Source organism: Anabrus simplex, chromosome 2, assembly GCF_040414725.1.
Source record: "Anabrus simplex isolate iqAnaSimp1 chromosome 2, ASM4041472v1, whole genome shotgun sequence".
In the NCBI taxonomy this organism is placed as follows: Eukaryota; Metazoa; Arthropoda; class Insecta; order Orthoptera; family Tettigoniidae; genus Anabrus; species Anabrus simplex.
Window position 1 is genome coordinate 377,115,390 of NC_090266.1, and position 23,778 is coordinate 377,139,167.

At 39.9% G+C, this 23,778-nt stretch overlaps 1 protein-coding gene across 1 annotated transcript in view; it reads left to right on the forward strand.

Annotated features, from left to right (window-relative positions):
- LOC136864150 (regucalcin) overlaps positions 1 to 23,778 on the forward strand; it is a 194,704-nt gene that overhangs the window by 112,810 nt on the left and 58,116 nt on the right. The window contains exon 4 of the mRNA XM_067140793.2: positions 10,074 to 10,292. Coding sequence (XP_066996894.2) covers positions 10,074 to 10,292 — 219 coding nt within the window. The remainder of the gene's footprint in view (positions 1 to 10,073; positions 10,293 to 23,778) is intronic.

A 23,778-nucleotide genomic window follows, 5' to 3' on the forward strand; every position in this document is an offset into this window, starting at 1 on the left:
AGGAGTGTGAGTGTAGGAACTGTGGGTGTGGCCAGGCATTAAGGAGTATGCGGGAGGAGTTTGAGGGCTTGAGGGAGATAATTAGGATTCTCTCACAGTACAGGCAGGAAAGTAGGCCTCCCTCAAACAATGTACAGAATACAGTAGGTGTAATAGAGGGATGGGAAGGAAACGGGGGAATTGTAGAAGACAGACGGTCTAAGGTTTTAAGGGGAGGGAGATTGCAGGCTAAGGGATCCATTCAGGATCAGAATTCAGGACAGGTGTTGATGAGAAATCGGTACGAGTCACTGCAAGTAGAACAACCGAGGAAAGATGCGGAACAGCGAACTGTTGCCGAGAAGTGTGGAAGTAGGAGAAAGGGAAGAGGTAGGAAAGGGAAATGTGGAGTAGTGGATAGTAAAAGACAGGTGGAACAGGGTCATGGGATGGAGAAAAGGGAGGAGGAAGTAGCTTCTGCAGCTATCAGGAAAGATAGCACTGATCAGGAGGGGAGGGGATCAAATGAGGTGGGTAGGGTTGAGGTTCTGGTCATGGGGGATTCCATCGTTAGACATGTAGGGAAAGTGTGTGGAGGAAAGGGTACCAGGGTAGAGTGTTATCCAGGAATTAGGTTAAGGCAGATGTTGAGGAAAGTAGAAGGTAGTAGTGTTTCACGTTGGTACTATCAACGTAAGACAAGCAGGTATAAGTACCAACATAGTTGGTGATGTGCGGGACCTGGTAAATGCAGCACGGGTAAAGTTTAAGGAAGCGGAGATTGTTATCAATGGAATGCTGTGTAGGTGGGATACTGACTGGAGGGTGATTGGGGATTTAAATGAGACTATGAAGTGGGTATGTGGGAAACAGGGAGTGAGATTTCTAGATCCTAATGGGTGGGTAGGAGATAGGGATCTGCGCTCAGATGGCCTTCACTTAAACCGCAGTGGTACATATAAGTTAGGAAATTTGTTTAGAAGTGTTATAGGGAGGTACATTCAGGGAAACAGGGTGGCCTAGGGAGCGGTGTTAAGGGAACAGGGAACTGGAAATCAAGTAGGGGTGACATAAAAATATTAGCTCTCAACTGTAGAAGTTGTTTAAAGAAAGGAATATAATTAAGTAATTTAATAGATATACTGTATACTTACCAGATATTGTAATAGGAGTTGAATCATGGCTGAGAAATGATATAATGGATGCAGACAATTTATCACGGAACTGGAGGATGTATCGTAGAGATAGGATAGGGATGGTAGGAGGGGGAGTAATCATTCTGGTGAAAGAAGAATTTGTAAGCTACGAAAAAGTAAAAGATAACAAACACGAAATTCTTGGGGTAAGGCTCATCTCTAAAGATAATAGGCAACTTGATATGTTTGGAGTGTACAGACCAGGAAAAGGTAGCGCAGATGCTGATTCAGAATTATTTGATAAGATAATCAGCTAGATGGGAAACGATAAGGAAAGGAACGTGATTGTAGCGGGTGATCTCAATTTACCAAATGTCAATTGGGAAGGTAATACGAATGGCAAATGGCAAATAAGTTAATATGGGAAGGGCACCTGATTCAGAAAGTGATGGAACCATCTAGAGGGAAGAATATACTGGATGTGGTGCTGGTAAAACCAGTAGAGCTCTATAGAGAAACCGAAGTAATAGATGGTATTAGTGATCACGAAGCTGTTTCTGTGGTAATTAAAATACATGTGAAAGAAAGGAAGGTCTTAAAAGTAGGACTATCAGGGAGTACTATATGACTGACAAAATAGGCATGAGGGAGTTTTTAATAAGTAACTATGATCGGTGGAAAACGGTAAATAAAACGTAAACAGACTTTGGGATGTGTTTAAAGGAATTGTTGAGGAATATGAAAATAGGCTTGTACCTTTAAAGGTGGTAAGGAATTTTAAAGATACACTATATTATAGCAGAAAAATAAAGATACCAAGAAGGAGGTGCAGGTTGGAAAGAGATAGAGTTAGAAGTGGCTGTGGAAGTAAAGAGAAATTGAAGGAATTTATTAGGAAATTGAATCTAGCAAAGAAGTCTGCTAAAGATAACATGATGGCAAGCATAATTGGTGGCCGTACAAATTTTAGTGAAAAATGGAAGAGTATGTAGAGGTACTTTAAGGCAGAAATGGGTTCAAAGAAGGATATTCCAGGAATCATTAATGAACAAGGGGAGTGTGTATGCGAGGATCTTCAAAAGGCAGAAGTATTCAGTCAGCAGTATGTAAAGATTGTTGGTTACAAGGATAATGTCCAGATAGAGGAGGTGACTAATACTAAAGAGGTATTAAAATTTACCTATGAGAGCAATGACATTTACAGTAAGATACAAAAGTTGAAAACTAGCAAAGCAGCTGGAATTGATAAGGTTTCGGAGGATATACTAAAGACAATGGATTGGGATAGAGTACCATACCTGAAGTACTTGTTCGATTATTGTTTGCATGAAGGAACTTTACCAAATGAATGGAGAGTTGCTATAGTATCCCTTGTATATCAAGGAAAGGGTGATAGATATAATGCTGAAAATTACAGGCCAGTCAGTTTGACATGCATTGCATGTAAGTTTTGGGAAAGCATTTTTTCTGATTATATAAGACATGTTTGCGAAATTAATCACTGGTTTGATATAAGGCAGTTTGGGTTTAGGAAAGGTTATTCCACTGAAGCCCAACTTGTAGGATTCCAGGAAGTTATAGCAGATATCCTGGATTCATGAGGTCAATTAAACTGTATCGCGATTGACCTGTCTAAGGCATTTGATAGGGTAGATCATGGGAGACTACTGGAAAAAATGAGTGCTATTGGACTTAACAAAAGAGTGACTGAATGGGTGGCTCTATTCTAGAAAATAGATTCCCGAGAATAAGAGTAGGTGAAGCTTTATCTGTCCCTGTAGGGGAATTCCTCAATTCAGTATTATTGGACCTTTATGTTTTCTTATATATATCAATGATATGTGTAAAGAAGTGGAATCAGTGATAAGGCCTTTTGCAGATGATGTTATTCTGTACAGAGTAATAAATAAGTTACAAGATTGTGAGCAACTGCAAAATGACCTCGATAATGTTGTGAAATGAACAGTAGGCAATGGTATGATGATAAACGGGGATAAAGTTCAGGTTGTGAGTTTCACAAATAGGAAAAGTCCTCTCTGTTTTAATTACTGCGTTGATGGGGTGAAAGTTCCGTTTTGGGATCATTGTAAATAATACCTAGGTATTAATATAAGGAAAGATCTTCATTGGGGTAATCACATAAATATGATTGTAAATAAAATGTACAGATCTCTGCACATGGTTATGAGGGCATTTAGGGGTTGTAGTAAGGATGTAAAGGAGAGAGCATATTTGTCTCTGGTGAGATCCCAACTAGAGTATTGTTCTAGTGTATGGGACCTTCACCAGGATTACTTGATTCAGGAACGGGATAAATCCAGAGAAAGCAGCTCGATTTGTTCTGGGCGATTTACGACATAAGAGTAGCGTTACAAAAATGTTGGAAAGTTTGGGCTGGGAAGACTTGGGAGAAAGGAGACGAGCTGCTCGACTAAGTGGTGTATTCCGAGCTGTCAGTGGATAGATGGCGTGTGAAGGCGTCAGTAGACAAATTAGTTTGAGTGGTGTCTTGAAAAGTAGGAAAGATATGAAGATAAAGTTGGTATTCAAGGGGACGAATTGGGGTAAATATTCGTTAATAGGAAGGGGAGTTAGGGATTGGAATTTACTTACCAAGGGAGAGGTTCAATAAATATCCAATTTCTTTGCAATCATTTACGGAAATGCTAGGAAAACAAGAGTTCGGGAATCTTCCACCTGGGCGACTGTCCCAAATGCAGATCATTAGTGATTGAGATTGAGATTTGTTACCGTCGCTGATAAATCGGTCACCTCTGGGCATAACTTGGCAGACCAACGCTACTCATTGAAGAACAGCAGCGAGGAGAAATACAACCTCAGAATTTTCTTTGAAGTGAGTTCATTTTATTAACTTTCTTATCCTGTAATAATATCCTTTCCTTTAAAATGGGCCTATATATTTATTTTAAAGATTTTAAACGACTTAAGATTCTCCAGAATACCTCTGTGACACAGTTGGTAGAAGGTGGTTGCTCCGGTGGTTGAAACACTGATCACTCCATGCGAGATTAGTGCTGGACAAAGCAAAGCAGGAACAACTTTGTTTAGGTTTCTCCTGTCATCTCTCACCCCGGCAACACTTTCCACAATTTCTTATTTTGCATTCATTAATCATTGTCCAGATGAGTGTGACTGGCCTCAACAACTGGCACATTTTATTTCCTCAGCGTCAGTTATGCCCATCATTCATTCATTCGCTTTTTTAAGTTTTTTCACTTATGATTTTCCAAATTGGTGCACTGGTAGTTAGCAGGATTTATTTCAGAAAAAATATTCTGGGGGCATGTTTCGTACCTTGGGGATATGGTAAAAAGATACGACAAAAATGATGGACTATACAATATTTGGTACAATCTATGTTTATAAATATGTATCTTTCATTTAGTTTATTAAGTTAAATTGTGTTTACAGTTCTACTGACTTTGTTGCTATAGAATTCCATGGTCACAATGTGTACAACGATCCAGCATCTGTTGCAGATGAACTATTGCTCAACATTCCAACTCATAAGATCTGCCACCAGCCATGCTCAAGGGGGGGGGGGGGAGAGGGAGAGAGAGAGTGAGAGATATGAGTGGCTATACTTCCGAAATTCACATTGACTTTTCCATCGAATACGTGTAGGGATTTAGTGAAATTGCACCTAGTTCGAAGTGCCTACTTGTTACTAGTATTTTATTGAACTGTGTAATAACAAACGGAAAAAATGTCATTGCCTACAAGGAACAACTTTCCAATAATTATCATTTTTGTTATAAGAACAGAATTCAAGTAAAAAATCTAAAATGTACATATTCCTGTGAGAGGGGGTAATTTACTTACAGGGAATTAAATACCCCCTTCCCCGCCGGGTACTGCCTGAAATAAACACTATTAGTTAAGCCCTATGATCCTTTTCCCCTCACCGTTTTTTTTTCTGATTTAGCACCCTGCTGTGATGTCCATTTCCTGAAGATCTTTTCCAACTTTGAGCAGCCAATTGATTTTTACTTTCATTGATCGGGCAAGGTTCAGAATTCTTTTGATCCATCTCTGATCACTCATTCTGATAATATGTCCATAAAACTTCAAACATCTTTTCCTAAATGTATCTGAGATATTCTCTGAGGGTTACTCCAGGTCATGAGATTTCCTTGTCATCCAGATTACCCCTATACAAACAGGTCCAAAACTTTTCCTTAAGATTTTTCTCTCTTGCTTTTCTAAATCTTTAATAAATGATCTGCTGCAATGATCAGTGTTACAGATGCATATAATGTTTCAGGCTTGAGTACAGTGTTGTAATGCCGTAATTTTGCATTTCGGGATATGTATATTTTATTATGTCTGTCCCAAGTGAGTCTGTATGCTCTTTGTACTTTAGAGATCTTTTCTCTGTTAGCTTCACGATTCAGTCCTGAAGGTTGGATGACTTCTCCCAGGCATTTGAATTTAGACACTTGGGTTATTTTTGCCATATTGGGTTTTCGTTGGTTGTCCATCTAGGTACCGAAGGGATCCGTCCATGTAGTGAGATATGGAGTCCTGTTCTGGATGCAATTTCATGGAGGTTTTCAATGGATGCAATCGCTTTCTGTCTGTTACTGGACAACACTGCTAAGTCATTAGCGAAGGCTAAACACTGTAAATCAATGTTGTTCTCACGTAATTTGCTAAGGGTTATTTCTTTAACTTCTTTCTCCCAAGTCCTAATCACTTTTCCCAAAACGAGATTAAACAATCAAGCTGACAGGCATTAGTGTAGCCAGGATCGACCGAATGGGGGGCAGTGTTATAGCTATAAAATGATGATAGAACATAATGAAGGTGCTTGTGCGTGTGTGATGCGCGCTTGCAAGACATGTCATTATTAGCACACTCATTCACGTGAATTATGTTGGTTTTCAGATTGCAATTCAGTACACAATTTTACATTAAAATACAAAACAAGAACCATACGATCAAGGTCAACAGTTTTACAGCGAATGGTATGTTCAGTTTACAATCTAAAATCCAACTTTCAAGGCTTCTTAGAAAGGAGATTCAACATATCTGTTAGTTCTACAATTATGTCTCTGTATGTTTATTTAGTTTATTGTCAGTTTCTCTTTATTTTCTATTTGTTAAATTTCCATGCGGGGGCTCTAAACCCCAGTAACCTCCCTTAGCTACGCCCCTGGCCGTACAACTCATCTCCTTGTCGCACTCCTGTTTTAAGTCAAGTGGTTCAGACCATTCCCCTAAGAACTTAACCTTTGAAGTGGTGCCTATTAGTGTTTGCATGACATTTTTGGAATCTTATAATCTCTGAAGACTCCTTTTGGATTTTAGTGAAGACATGTGGTTTTCTGTGGATTTCAGCCTCTTGCTTTCCTGTCTACTTCGAATTCTTCCAGTGCACGTAAAAGTGTCTGTCTGTCTATCGAGTCATATGCCTTTTTCAAGTACACAAAAGTAATCACCGTTTGCCTGCTTTTACGAATTTGTAGGATGGTCTTAAGGTTAAGAATCTTCTGCACACTACCTGCCTTTCTTGAATCCTGCCTGATATTCTCCAATCAAATGATCTGTTTGCATTTCAAGTACCCTGAGTAGGAGTTTTGAAAGAATTTTATAGGTGACTGCTAGTAGGGAAATCCCCCTTTGTGAATTGTTGCACACTTCTACTCTCCAGGAATTGTTTCACAGGTCTAGATATTTGTAAGAATTTTATGAATTTTCTGAGCGCGATTTCTGCCACCTAGTTTCCACATTTCGGCAATTATACCATCTTCCCCTAGAGATTAGTCTTTTATAACTCCTGTATTATTTATCCAACTTTCTCTATTGTTGGAGGTTCTGAACCCGGATTCGGTTCTGATGTTACAAAAGTGAGTAGTCAGTAGGAGGTTCGCAGTTTAGAAGATCTTTGAAATGATCTGCCAAAAGTTTACATTTTTCTTCATTATTTGTTTCTAAATTCCCATCCGGTTTTTTTAAAACAGAGAGTGGGTGCTCTATTACTCGTTAGTTCTTTAAAGGTTCTGTAAACGTTCCTAGTATTGTTTTTCTTGAACTCTGCTCGATTTCTGCCAGTCTGACCTGATCATGTTGACGTTTTTGGAATCTTATAATCTTTGAAGTCTCCTTCTGGATTTTAATGAAGGCATGTCACTTCTCTGTGATTTTCTGTGGATTCCAGTCTTGCCATGCTTTCATGTTTAGTTCTAACGATTACAGGTATCGTTCTACCACTTATGTTTACATTTCCTCGGTGGTATATCAGTGCAATTGACAGCTTTTACAAGTTCGTCTTTAAGTTCTGACCAACTTCTAGCATTTTACTCGGAGATATTGACCAGGAAAGCGCTTGAGTTTTGCGTTAGTATCTCTGGGTCGATTCCTGGGTTACGCCGTGATCTACATTTGAGTCTGTTAGTTTGAAACTTCACTTTGATTAGAGATAGGTTGTATCTGAGTCGATGATACGCTTCTTGAATTTTACATTCATGATTTGATTTTGGTTTCTCTTTGTAATAGCCACATGGTCTATCTGAAATTCCCCTTAAAATTATTATTATTATTATTATTATTATTATTATTATTATTATTATTATTATTATTATTATTATTATTATTATTATTATTATTATTATTGTTACGGGGTTTTCCGTGGTAGTTAGAGGTGAAAGAAGGTGCGGGGGGTGAACAGGTCTCAGGCTACGAAATTAAAGTGAATTTAAAATTTAACAAGGTTATATTTTCTTAGCAAAAAACAAGAAATAACAATAATGGCAGGTACAGAGTAGCAAAACCACAAATCGAGAATGTACAATTACGGGATTTGGGGCTCCGAGAGCCAGACACACAATTCTTGAGCAATTAGCCCAATTTTACGATATACAGAATTCAACAAAGGGGCAGAAGACCCCAATCAAGCCCAGGAGCACTTGCTCCCAATTACATCATACAGCCTCCTCGAGGCGCGCAGAAACAAACTTCAAAAGAGCGATCTGCTCTCAAAGGTTAAGCCTATCAAAGGCCACACCAAACTCCACCTTCAAGTTGTCCTCTAAGGACATAAACACAGGGGTAAAGATACCCAACCTACTGAGGCCTATTAAGTGAGAAAATTTAATTACATGGCCTCTAAACTACCACTTTGAGAGGAGGCGAACTTGCGCTCCTAATACACTTTGTTTAAAACCTACTTGGCACTAGGCCGTTAATGCAAGGGCTAATCCCATATTAAAGAGGTGACTTTAGAAGGAAACAATTTACATTACGTTAAGGAAGAAACGGTTGTGAAAATAAGTTCACCTCAATGCAATATGAGAGGGAGCTCGAGAGGGTTAAGCACTCTCTATCCCAATATGAAGCTTAAAAGATAGACTAAATACAAAGATTCTTTACATTTTAGGGAAAGTTACATGGTGGAAAAGCTTCGGACCCGCCCCGAGAGTTAAACTGCTGAGCTAGCAAGAAAAGAAGTTATTAATCGGCCATTACCTTGTTGTTGAACTGCTGCCCGAAGGAAGAGGCGCTTCCCGCCCCCTGCTATGTACTTTACACACTGAAAGACGTTACTGAAGTGGCGCAGAGACCCTAAAATCAGCAGTTTATATACTCTCGCAGAAAGTTCGAGGCGTTTCAGGAAGGAAAACACCCGCCCACAATCATTTTATTGGTGGATAAAGAAAACCCCTACACAAGATGAAGAAGAAACACATTATTGGTGGAAAATTAATTAAAGAAATTCGGGATTGGCTAAATTCAAAACAAGGGGAAAGAAAGGGTTAATATTGCCAACTTAAACAATGACTGAAAGAAATTTAGCAAAGAACAAACTTTTGAAATTATATTTTCTCCAAAAAAAACAGTTCTTTCACTTCGCACTAGGGTGCACCGTTGTAGTTCTTCAGTAGTGTCCTCTAGAAGAGAATGTTCACACTTCTTACTACAAGAAAAACAAAAATACGTCGAAAACAACACAGTTCAGAAACTTCAAAATTTCCAAGTAGTGACATCTTCAGGATAACTTGAAAATTAACACATAAGACAAAGTTCAGACTTCTTCCAGAAGGGGGGTTTCAACTGGCGCAAGGTTTGAATTAGCGGCGTGGAGGTGTACCGCCCGGTACAATTATTATTATTATTATTATTATTATTATTATTATTATTATTATTATTATTATTATTATTATTATTATTATGTGTTTCACTCGTGATGTGTGTGTATGAAGAGGTGTGTATTGAGACGAACGAATGCACCCAGTCCTCTGGCCAATAATAATAATAATAATAATAATAATAATAATAATAATAATAATAATAATAATAATAATAATAATAATAATAATAATAATAATAATGTTTGTGGCCATCGCTGGCCTGGTGCAGCCCATGTAAAGCAAATCTTGCTGCGAGGGCGGGTGGCGTCAGCCTTCTATTGAAAATTGCGTGTTAATGTGCTGGAGGATTGTGTTGCAAGAATGCTGGGGACTGCACAAATATCCAGTCCCCGAGCCATTTACGATTAAAATCTCTCGACCCGGTCGGGAGTCGATCCCGGAGCCCTCAGGACAGAAAGCCAAGGCGCTGACCATTCAGCCATGGAGCCAGATAAAATTGACAGTTATACCATAATAGATAGTTTAATGCGCACGTGACTAATCAACCGTTTATACTGTATATTCTGCAAGTCGCGTGATGTTGGACCGACACAGATAGTTCTAACGGCGACGGTGGGATGGGAATGGGCTAGGAGTGGGAAAGAAGAGACCGTGGCCTTAATTAAGGTACAGTCCCAGCATTTGCCTGGTGTGAAAATGGAAAGCCACGGAAAACCATCTTCGGGGCTGCCGATAGTGGGGTTCGAACCCACTATTCCCCGAATGCAAGCTCACAGCTGGGCACCACTAACCACATGGACAACTCGCTCGGTTAAATTTAATTTCTGTGCTTCAATATTTGTTTCAGGTACAATGGGACCTGAGAAGATAGTCGGCGAAGTAACTCCTGACCAGGGTTCCTTATACAGTCTGAACCCAAACAGCTTTATGCCCGAAACAGAAATTTCGCCTGTCAGTGTGTCGAACGGCCTTGCGTGGACTTCCGACAATAAGATATTCTATTACATCGATACTCCTACACTTCAAATAGCTGCATATGACTTCGATATTCAGAGTGGAAGCATCAGTGAGTATTATGCACATTTCAAGAATGTTATAATTTTGTTAAACCTTAATTTTACGGGAAGTTGGTAAGTGACTTAAGATGCGTCCCCACCAAGATGTCTTCGTTAACTTTGTTAATAAGCATTGTTAACGAACAATGTTTTTATGAATACCTTTGCATGTTAATAAACAAAATAGCATGTTCATTAATTTTTCGAGCATGTTGATAAACAAAATTTCTTCAACTTTTGTGAATGAAATTTTCATTAACTTATCGTGTCTTCGTTAACATTTCGGTTTGTCATGCACAAGGACGCAATTAGAGCACGCCAATTCATAGCGCGGAATGCGATTTCTTATTTCTTCTAAAAATTGACTACCAAATCTCAAGCGAATGTTCTAATATACAGTACCTTCAATTCTGCATGATATTCTTTTAGCTGTGTTCTAATGTAGTTTAATTTCCAGTTTCGCTCCATGCTGAATAACGTAACTTCCTATAATCGCTTGTATATCATCAAAATAATACTACCCTAACTAGGTTAAATGAAAATTTTCTTTATTCCGTACCTTTACCAATTCCTTGATATTGTTGTATAAATCTTCAAACACCTCAGACACAATAACAGAAATTGTCTATTTTGATACTCTAGAAAAATAGGTATATAAGTGAAATGTCACCAGTTGTTATTAATCTTAAAGTTATAGCCTATCTATGAAAAAATAGCCTTTCATTAGTGGACCAGGATTTCCGATAATCTGTAACATTACTTGCAATTTCAGACCCAATTACAGTCAACAAGACCTGAAAGTAATGTGGAGGCATTCTCAAGAAAATTTTGAAAGCCTGCTGCATCATGAATTAAAAGTTCTGACATAAGTGTTCTTGCGAGTGATAAATATCATTACTGATCCGTATGGAAGCTACTATATGTAGGATGCTAAATAGTTTATTATGCCCCCTATTCAATACATTAGAAATTTTAAACATTTAGGAATTTTTCAGTATTTCCATATGAGACATGTTTCGCCCTTCTTTGAGGGCTTCATCGATCATAGTACTACCTCAAGGCATAAATCAGGTACCTGATTTGTAATTAAATTGTTAATACTAAGACATAATATTGACATACTACAGTGGGATAGTCAAGAGAAAAACAATGTTCATTGATGATATAAATACCAATATATCAGCCCTTGGCTGTAAATTATCAGTTGTGAGGGATAACAGCGTCAAATTGTCAGGGTATGTCCTACAAAGCATGACTTAACATATTAACATGGGGCAGTTTAAGGGAAAGATAAGTGACCTGCACTAATAGGTAAGACCACAGCGTATTTGACAGTGTCCAGCAGCAGTGGTCCGTATGAAGTATTGACGTTACATTATCAGAAATGTTGTTAACTGATACTAAAATTTCATTAAGAACAGTGTTCATTGATAAAACATGTTCATTGATATATGGAGTTAAAGGGATTATATTAACTTATTTATAGATACAGTAGTCGGCACCAATGCGTAAAACCACAGGGTATTTTAGCAGTGTCCAGCAGTGATGGTCTGAAGAATCATTGATGCTACTCTATTGGAAAATCTTAGGAAATATAACGTTTATATACCAGGTAGCTCACGGACGCCGTACTTTCTACTCATAAATGTCCCGCATGCATAAGTGATGTGTGGGGTGTCTACCAACTGATTTTAACAGGGGAACTACTGCCAGCGGGCAGGTTACGTCAGAATATGAAAAGATAAGAAACAGAGGCACACTCGCAGCATGTTACTCAACGTTGCCGGTCGAATGCACCTCTTGCATTAGTAAACATCGTTTTCGACCGCATATCTCTAGGCTGGTGTATGCTACAGCCGCACTGTATTTGCTGTCTGCATATCGGCAGTAGCTAGTGTGATCAGCAGCGGTGAATACACGGACATTATTTTAATCCGGACAATCTGGTCGGAATTCAACAGAAGCTCCAAACAGACGTATGCCTTCTACATACGTACTTCACCGAACAGTATTAGTTTTTGTTTCATACATGCAACTCTTCCATCAAGTGGAATGTCTACACTTGTATAAATAAATAAGTTATTAGATTTCCTTTTCTACACCTTTGGCGTGTCTACAAACAGTACTTTGTGGAGTACACATTACATTTTCATTCCACTTTAGCCAGCTGGAACTAGGAATTATTTTAAAAAGCTGTTTGTACAAACCTTGTTATCTTATCTGCTAATTCCTTCGTTTATTTTCTTTAATTATTAACATAATTATTGACGGAAATACGCACAAAATGCTGTTCGTCGCCGCTAACCAATTTGTATAGCACTACGACAAGTATGATTAGCTGCCACCCCCGGAGGTCCGGGTTCGATTCCCAGCTCTGCCACGAAATTTGAAAAGTGGTACGAGGGCTGGAACGCGGTCCACTCAGCCTCGGGAGGTCAACTGAGTAGAGGGAGGTTCGATTCCCTCCTCAGCCATCCTGGAAGTGGTTTTCCGTGGTTTCCCACTTCTCCAGGTAAATGCCGGGATGGTACCTAACTTAAGGCCACGGCCGCTTCCTTCCCTCTTCCTTGCCTGTCCCATCCATACTTCCCATCCCTCCACAAGGCCCCTGTTCAGTATAGCAGGCGTCCGACTCGTTGGCTGAATGTTCAGCGTACTGCCCTTCGGTTCAGAGGGTCCCGGGTTCGATTCCCGACCGGGTCTGGGATTTTAACCTTCATTGGTTAATTCCAATGGCTCGGGGGCTGGGTGTTTTTGCTGTCCCCCCCTGCAACTAACATACCACACATAACACTATCCTCCACCTCAATAACACGCAGTTACCTACACATGACAGATGCCGCCCACCCTCATCGGAGGGTCTGCCTTACAAGGGCTGCACTCGGCTTGAAATACCCACACGAAATTATTATAGCATAGCAGGCGAGGCCGTCTGGGCGAGGTACTGGTCATTCTCCCCAGTTGTATCCCTGACCCAAAGTCTGCATCTCCAGGACACTGCCCTTGAGGCGGTAGAGGTGGGATCCTTCGCTGAGTCCGTGGGAAAAGCCGAACCTGGAAGGTAAACAGATGATGATGATGATGATGACTACGGCAAGTAATACGAGACTTTGCCTGTGCTGTGAGGAAGGGCAGAAGGGGTATATATTGTTTGCCGAGGTCGTGGCCACTGAGTTATAATTCACCCACTTGTCGCGCGCATTCATCAGTCTGGCAGTCTCTTTAGTGTCTGTTAGTTTCTTAGTGAGTATTCAAATACTAAATTATTTTAATTGCATAATCATGCCGTACTTCTATGTAATTATACCGGGCGAGGTGGCGGTGGGGTTACGGGCATGCAGCTCTGAGTTTGCACTCGGGAGATAGTAGTTTCGAATCCCACTGTCAGCAGCCCTGAAGATGGTTGTCCGTGGTTTCCCATTTTCACACCAGGCAAGTGCTGGGGCTATACCTTATTTAAGGCCACGGTCGCTTCCTTTCCACGCGTAGCCCTTTTCTGTCTCATCGTCGCCATAAATCCTATCTATGTCGGTGCGACGTAAAGCCAATTTTAAAAAAAATCAGTTGTAATCGTATTTCAACAGGAGCTAATACCAACGTTCCTAAGTTATTTCTTTGTGCTCTGTTATTTAAGTAAATGTCCCGTAGTATGTTTGTGAGACCTGGTGAAAATTTTTATATATAGCATTGAATCAAAATCTCAAAAAAACTATTATTACGAATAGGCCTAATCCACGGGGCTGATTAATTACATATAAAAAAGCATAATACAAATGAAATAATTTAGTCCGGTGAATGTTCGTTCGTTCGTTCGTAATCTGTTTACCCTCCAGGGTCGGTTTTTCCTTCGGACTCAGCGAGGGATCCCACCTCTACCGCCTCAAGGGCAGTGTCCTGGAGATGCAGACTTTGGGCCAGGGATACAACTGGGGAGAATGGCCAGTACCTCGCCCAGGCGGCCTCGCCTGCTATGTTGAACAGGGGCCTTGTGGAGGGATGAGAAGTTAGGATGGAACAGGCAAGAAAGAGGGAAGGAAGCGGCCGTGGCCTTAAGTTAGGTACCATCCCGGCATTTACCTGGAGGAGAAGTGGGAAATCACGGAAAACCACTTCCAGGATGGCTGAGGTGCGAATCGAACCCACCTATACTCAGTTGACCTCCCGAGGCTGAGTGGACCCAGTTCCAGCCCTCGTACCACTTTTCAAATTTCGTGGCAGTGCCGGGAATCGAACCCGGACCTCCGGGGGTGGCAGCTAATCATACTTGCCGTAGTGCTATACAAATTGGTTAGCGGCGACGAACAGCATTTTGTGCGTATTTCCGTCAATAATTATGTTAATAATTAAAGAAAATAAACGAAGGAATTAGCAGATAAGATAACAAGGTTTGTACAAACAGCTTTTTAAAATAATTCCTAGTTCCAGCTGGCCAAAGTGGAATGAAAATGTAATGTGTACTCCACAAAGTACTGTTTGTAGACACGCCAAAGGTGTAGAAAAGGAAATCTAATAACTTATTTATTTATACAAGTGTAGACATTCCACTTGATGGAAGAGTTGCATGTATGAAACAAAAACTAATACTATTCGGTGAAGTACGTATGTAGAAGGCATACGTCTGTTTGGAGCTTCTGTTGCATTCCGACCAGATTGTCCAGATTAAAATAATGTCTGTGTACTCACCGCTGCTGATCACACTAGCTACTGCCGATATGCAGACAGCAAATACAGTGCGGCTGTAGCATACACCAGCCTAGAGATATGCGGTCGAAAACGATGTTTACTAATGCAAGGGGTGCATTCGACCGGCAACGCTGAGTAACATGCTGCGAGTGTGTCTCTGTTTCTTATCTCTTCATATTCTGACGTAACCTGCCCGCTGGCAGTAGTTCCCCTGTTAAAATCAGTTGGTAGACACCACACACATCACTTATGCATGCGGGACATTTATGAGTAGAAAGTACGGCGTCCGTGAGCCACCTGGTATATACTTACATGGAAGCAGTTTGGGGAGAAAGGGTACAAAGTGTCTGGCACCGATGTTCATAACAATAACAATAATATTACTGCCGCTGGTTGACGATCACAGTTTGACAGTGATATTTACGTTATTCTATTGAACAGTTGGGAAATTACAAGCTTATAATACATACTTAGAAGGGAGCAGTTTGGGAAGAAAGGATACAAAATGTCTGGCTCCAATGTGCATCACATTATTTCTGCCGTTGGTTGATGATTGCAGTATTAACAAGGCAACTACACAGTAATATGCAGTGTGGTTTGACCTCAGTTCATAATTATTGGAATGCTAGGAAAAATATTCCAACGATTTTTAAGATTGCCAAATGAGGTTCTATTAGGCGATAGTCATACTGGAAGCTGTCTGATTGAAGTCCCCGGGTTCGTGAATATATCTCCAGATGCAACGGTGAATTTGGCTGGCGTGGAAGGAAACCTGATTTATGCGTTGAGGTAGTACTATGACTGACGATGCCCTCAAAGAAGAGAGAAACATGTCTCATATGGAAATGATGATAAACTCCTAAATGTTCATAATTTCTAATGTATTGAATAGGTGACATAATAAACTATTTAGCATCCTACATAAGTGTCCTTTCCAAACTTAATTCTACTCGCCTTTCCAGTATTTTTTTTGCCACACTTCGCGTCTGAGCGTTTCTCTAATTGTACTCACTAAAATAATGAAGTATTTTCTTCTTCCTGGCCCTATGAATTGTAACCTCACAAACAGCTATTCACAATGTTTAAGTAGATTGTTAACAAAAGTTTAATAACATGTTGAGAAATGTTTTCATTAACATTGTTTATTAAATTTGTTTCGTTCACATTGTGTATTAACTTTGGTGTGGACTAACCATTACACATATATTTGCAGAGATAAATGAGTGAAAATATTTGCCATTATTGTCTTGAGTAATCATTATGAAGGGGCTTCTAAAATGTAAAATGGTGCATTAGACATTATAGACGATAGAGTGAGTTTATAGCAGCAATGCCACAAAATGGGCTAAGTCTGGTGAGTTTTCTTATCGGGACGATCTTAACCAATTGCCATCGACTATTACACAAGAAATCGTCATATTTTTAACTTGATTTATAAATTACTGGTTATGGTGTGGGCTTGTTGCCCAGCCTGGTGGCTTAAGGTTATTAGGATGACACAAATTCACCATTTTCTTTACATTAAATGATCTTTCGTGAATACAAAGGCAACTTTTGTTTCTATGGACCATTTAATACTGCTACCATAAGATATCCATCTTCAGACACTGCATTAAAATATTAATTGTGCAACTGAAGACTTGTAATATGAACTGAAGCTAAAAGAGAAATGATAATAATAATAATAATAATAGTAATAATAATAATCATCAGATCACCCAGTCTGCTCCACAGCATTCGTTATGAATTGATGAAATAACGTCTCTACGAAACTGTTCCATGTGTTACTCGGGTTCTTTATTGAATTTTTATTTAAGGTTTTATATCATATGTTAATTTTTCAAGTTAATTTTTGTAGATTTCTTTATTGCGACGTCGATTTATATTTTATGAACAAATTTGTCGTCTTTTATTGTTTCGTGTTTAACTAAAAGGGTTTTTAAATGCTGTTTGTTCGGGGCGTCGACATATAGAGATCCTTTGCCCCTATTTGCACCATGTGATATGAACCTGCGTGTAATTGGAATGCGAGGAAAAGAATGTTAAGGACGACACAAACACCCAGCCCCCAGGACTGGGATATTAATTATTTACAATTAAAAATCTCTGATCCAGCCGGGAATCGAACACGGGGCCGCCGGGTGACAGGCGGACGCGTTGCCACCTACACCGCGGGGCCGGATAACTGAAAGTTTTAGTTTCAGATCATTTTGTTTCGCGTGGGGGTTTGTCCTTGTTGAAGCCCATATTGCCTTGGAAGTAGCTGATCCTTTCAAACAATTAATAAAAAATAAGTGATAATTGTACATATTTACTCATCGCGCTATAGATATGATGTACACACTGATCTCTATACATGGATGGCTGGTAGCTTGGGTAGCAGTAAGCCGAATTGAAGATGACTGGCGTAGTAAGATGGCAGCGAGCGCAGGGTGCAGTAGACCACGAGGAGCGCGCTTGCTTTGTTTATCTGTCTTGATAAATATTGCGAATAAAACTGTTGTGTTTTATAGAAATAAAATTTCCTTATTACTTCTTACAGTTTTCATATTTGCTGGGAGATCTTTAGAAGATAGGTCCAGCAGCCTATGTTGTTGCTTCCTTAGCACCACCCAGGGGTCACGTGTAGGGCTTTTTAAGGTTTAACCTACGGACGTGAGGACAATGCAGAGGCTCTAGAATGGATAACAACTTTGGACATTAAAATGTAGGTAATGTACTTGTTTTCCTGTTTCTGTATATATATGCTATACGATAAATAAATAAATAAATAAATAGATAAATAAATAAATAAATAAATTCCTTATTACTGGTATAATTTTCACTGTGGTAAATTAAGCTGCAGGTTATGTGATATCTTGAACAGTTTTGAATATTTACAGGTATCATTACTATGTTTCATAATTATGAACATTTAATTTTGGGTCATTTTTACTGTGATAAATTAAGCTGCAGGTTATGTGATATCTTGACAAGTTTTGAATATTTCCTGGTTTTATTAATGTGTACATTTGCTTCAATGATATTTTAATTTGATAAACTGCGCGTTATTTCATGGAAACAGGAATTTATTATCAAACACCGAATCTAGGCCTGTATAGTGAGCTACGTTTATAGGTACATCATTTTAAGAACGCATAATTTCGTGGCATACATGTATACAATTTACAGCAATGTTTCCAGAAACTGCTTTTCACTCGTATTGTGTTACCGATCGCTAATTGCACATATATAGCACCAGAGTTAATATTTGTCGGCTGTTATTTTACACTCATTTATATTGCTATCCCGGAGATTTACTGACTTCGAAAAGACGTGTCAGTGATCCCAATGTCCTTATGCTTTGAGTGAACAAGTCTCTATATTTTTAATTATTCCAATGCGCCATTAACTGCGATTTAAAATTGACTGTATTATCATTGCTTCCCCATAAGGAGAGCTCTAAGATGGGTACGCCAACATGGCGGACCGCGCGCTCAACTTGGCGTACTTTCTCCTGCAGCGGAGAGCTGCCATCAGCGATCCATGTATAGAGATCCGTGGATGTATACGATTCCTTCCAATTGGCAATGGGACTGTCACGAATTAGCGAAGCGAACCAGAGTACTGTGGATTCAACACTTATCTAGGTTATTTTGGTCATTTCCTTTTTCAACCCTTCTGACTTGCATGTCGATGGAGGCTGAAATTGGACTTAAACGACATCCAGAGTTACACAGTTCATCTCAGCAATTTCTAAAAGTATGTTTTTTACATGTTGCTTTACGTCGCACCGTCACAGATCGGTCTTATGGCGACGATGGGACAGAAAAGAGCTTGGAGTGGGAAGGAAGCGGCCGTGTCCTTAATAAGGCACAGCCCGAGCATCTGCCCATGTGAAAATAGGAAACCACTGAAAACCATCTTCAGGGCTGCCGACAGTGGGGTTCGAACTCACTATCTACCGAATACTGTACACTGGCCGCACTTAAGCGACTGCAGCTATCTAGCTCGGTCCGTAAAGTATGGAACGGACAATATTATTTTTCGATGATATTTAGAAGTCACTCCTTCCTGACACCAACCCTGGGGATGCTAGGGGTGTCTTACCTCCACAGTATTTTTCTTCAAATGATAAGTCATATGTGTACCAAGTTTGGTTGAAATTGCAAGTTTGCCTACAGACGCCTGTCATGTTTTAGCTTCACCGATATCTTTACGTAAAGTTGCTAATCCTTAACTCTGTGAAACCCGCTAAGTACAAAATATATTGCGGGATAGGGCGATCGTTCATCATCAATTGTTGGAGTTAATTTTAGGATTACTCAACTTTGAATGAAATTAGAGACCTATCAGTGCCTGATGATTAACCGACGGAAAATTCCGGAGAGAATTCCGGTCCAGTATAATGGCCTGACGGCATGGACAAAGCTGTTTTTAGTAAACATTTGTAATATATAGGTAATAATTATCACCAACATTCTAGGGCTCCTACACAATAAAGAACCTGCAGTTCGATAGTAAGATCGACGGTCTGGACAAGTTGCCTTGTGGGTAATACAAGACGGTCATTAAGTACACCAGCGGTAAATATGTAGTTGGATGCTTGTCACTCTATGCACATACTGAGGTGGTTGTAGCCTTATATCCCGATTTGCGCACAATAAACTACAAATTCTTATCCATACTTTTGTACATTTATGATATATGTTATTTCAGTAGTATACATCCATTTTGCTGCCCTCACAAGTAACCGATCGTGACAAATGAGCATTCAAAAGAAATAGAATAGGCATTAGAAGTGAGGAATTGCACCCTCATTTCATAAATATCGATAATTTATTTTTAAAATGAGTTAAAATAATTGTACGAAGTGTGCTATTCGCAAATACTGTTGCTGTAGGAAAATTCGTGCCATCACTACTGTCCACTTAACATTTTGGCCACTGGGACGCCTGTTTTTGTCATTACAGTATACTGAAATTATCAGTTAATAAAAGAATGATAGTAAAACCAAAAACTACTTCCGGAACATTCGTCACTATAATAATGCACTTGCATTTGCTTCCGTTCAAGTGGACACCATGAATGTTAAAATACCAAAGATTACATTAAGTGGTAAGTAAGACTGTCTAATATTGTACTGATTTGTGTATTCCTTAGCTGACCGGTATTCACCCGGGGATTACTCCACCACATACTTTATGAACATGCGAGATTTCTCGCACGGATCCCCTAGTGTATATAAAACTGGACTGTCTCTAATGAGAAGTATAATATCGTTTCGACAGTGGTCAATCATTGCCTGTGTCCTAATTGCTACTCTCAATGAAAATGAAAATCCATAGCCTGTTTCCAGTCATTAGACAGGGTCAGGAATGGAATGAATGAATCCCCAATCTAGCGTTGGGGATAGGATTTCTGCCGGCAGCCGAAGCCTGTCGCACTCCTCTGGGGCAATGATTAATGAATGACAGATGAAATGAAATGATATTGGAGAGTGTTGCTGGAATGAAATATGACAGGAAAAACCGGAGTACAGGGAGAAAACCTGTCCCAACTCCGCTTTGTCCAGCACAAATCTCACATGGAGTGACCGGGATTTGAACCACGTAATCCGACGGTGAGAGGTCGGTGCGCAGCCGCCTGAGCCACGGAGGCTCGCTACCCACAATATAACCCTTAATTTCGAGATATTTTCTCACCCTATGTGGAGGGGTGTATTCACTTTTGTGTGCTCCTGTGGTGTTCAGTAGTGTGATGAATTGTGTGTATATAATAATAATAATAATAATAATAATAATAATAATAATAATAATAATAATAATAATAATAATAATAATAATAACCATCGTATTCAACGCCCAGAGATATGAGACTTTCACACTCGCGTTGATTTTGAGGGGAAGGCGATAAGACTGATTGCCAATAATAAGAACCTTATAATTATCCCCGTCGGGAACAATTTTTGCAATAGTGTGCACACGCAGCTCATGATGACGTTCTTCGTTTTGATATAAACAGTACGAAACTGCTCTAAATAAGCAATTTTCATCACCTAGTATAGGTACAATCCTTGGGGTTTTCATGACAGTAAATAAGGTGGACAATGTTTATGACAGAGATGTGAGAGAGAAAAGACCAGTAGGAAGGCCAAAATGTGAAATGGAAAGATGTAGAGAAATAGGTACTCTGCTCTGACAGAAAGAAATGGGGAGCATTTGTACATCCCACCCAGAAAACTGGAGCTGGAACATGATGGTGATGATGATAAATGTTTGTGTAGTCAACGTGAAATACTCTCGACAAACCGTGATTCCACGACTGACCACTCAGTTATGTAGACTACAGCGAGGAAACGTTAGGTACCAGACGGCATACGCTTGTCAGCTCATTACAATTTTTGTCAAGGACATGGCCGGCAGTGGACTAGCAGGTGGCCTTGGAGTACTGGCGAGTGCTCTGGCCAGTCAGTATGATATATTTTTCTTTAACAATTTAAAATGTACGGCAAGAAACTTTACAAATCTACAGGCCACGGGCTTTCGTCAGAATGCCTTACAATGCCAATCGGTTCAGCCGTTCTCTCAAACTCGTGGTAACAAAAATCAGCCTAGTGTTTTAAATATGTAGATAAATGGGTTTAATAATGATAATAGGGTTGGGGCATAAGTCATGGCAACTATTTTTTCCTCACATTTGCATGGTGCTAGCACACAATGGCCATATGTCTCGAAAAGCTTGGCACTCATAGTACATGGCACGGCACGAGATTACGGTGCGTTGGACAAGTACCCATTTTTTGCGTTGGATGGTGGCAGTAGCATTTGTATTGTTTAGAGGGGGAGTTTAGAGATATAAACCCTGCTAGTAGTTTTTAGTGTGCTTTCAGTTGTGCGAATGGTACGGTGAGGGCCAGCAATAATAATAATAATAATAATAATAATAATAATAATAATAATAATAATACGGCCAGTATTACCGAAGCAGGGTGAAATCACCAAGGAACGGTTTGTTAATAATCCTTTGAGGTATATTCATATATCAAGTTGACATGAGCTAGTGGGAAGCAGCTTGGGAACCTGAGGTTATCGGTGGTTGGTACAAAGTGAAGAAGAAAACTCAAATAAGAGAATCTCGAATTCAACAACCAGGCAGTAATATATATATATATATATATATATATATATATATATATATATATATATATATATATATATAAATTAAACAATCAAACAACAACATGATTATCAAAGGCAGAGGGCACGAGTTTTAAAGTCAATTCAAAGCAACAGTGACGTTAAAAGAGATTAACAAGGTTAACAAAGTTAAATTATGACGTAGACCAGCCACATTCGGAGATTTGAGAAAAAAGTACTATTACCAGATAACACAATATTTAAAGATTAATTTACAAACTTGCCTATTAGAGGAGGTAGATACAACGGTACATAGCCCGAAAATATTCAAACAATATGGAGAACCCTATTCTGAGAAGAAGATAGGTGCGGGAACCAGGTGCAGCGTAAGAGGAATCGTCCTTCGAAATAGTTTATTAAATTTGAAAACAAAGATGCGTAGAACAATTCATCAAATAATTAAGTGAATAAGCGTAGATAATTGGCCTGAAAGTTCCTTGCCACGAGTTACCGGCCAAGTCCCTGTTCAATGTCCAAGATTTAAAGAAAACAACACGCCGCACTCACAAAGAGTTTATGGGCGCAACATACTGTAGATAAAGAGGGCCGAAATATTGCTATACCCTGTAAATGACTTAACGGCCATCTACCCCAACCTGTTCCCATATCAGTAGGAGTACCACAAGGTTCTCCGCTATCCCCGCTACTATTTCTACACTTCTTCGCCGACATCCCCAACCTACCACCACCCATCCAAATCCTCCAGTACGCCGATGACACCGCCATCTTAGCCCCACTCCCGTCAGTCCAGAGCATCATCAAAACCTTGAAGCCCTTCCTGGATATCATTTCCTCTTGGTGCGAACCATGGTACCTTGCCTCAGTTCTTCCAAAACCCAATCAATCCTAATCCGACTTCCCAAAATGTGCTTTTCCATCACCTGCAATCCTGCTAACCTCCGTCTCACCATCGACGAGACCCACATCCATCCTAAACAATCCCTCAAATACCTAGGCATTACTATAGACCAGCATCTTACATTCCGCCCCCATTTCCTAAACCTAAAATCCAAGCCCTCTAAAACATCCCATCTTGAGCGTCGGCTGGCTGGCACCAGCTGGGGTCTTAACACCGAACTCCTCCTCTTCACCTACAAATTCTTTGTCAGTTCTGCCATCACCTATGGTCACCCTGCCTGGGCAGCCGTGGCCCAAACCAAGCCCAACATATACCGTCCCCTACCGTCTATAGAACCTCGGATGGTACGAATTGCTCTCAACTCCTTCCCTTATTTTATTCCTTACCAAATACCTATATGACCTCTTCCTCGTCCACAAACTTGATACCACGTCTACCATCTCTTCCAGAGATTCCTCGAAAAGGTCCTAGATCCCAACAGCCCTGTCACATCCCAATCCCTACAGATCACCCTTATAAAATCCCCCAAACGCCCTAAATTTTCACCACGCCACTACCACTTGTCAGCAAAGAAATAAAGAATCTCCCGTTATCCCTCACTCATTTACCAAGCCCACTCTCCCGGCCAGAGAGAGGGTTTTCCCCTCTGGGTGGCCCGCCTCACCCCCTTCAGAGTGGGGAATGAAAACATTAAAAATAAAACGTAAAAATATAAAATGTTATAAGTCGGCGGTTGCAGAGTGGGCTTCCGCCATAGGGTGGCCACAGCTGGTCCGT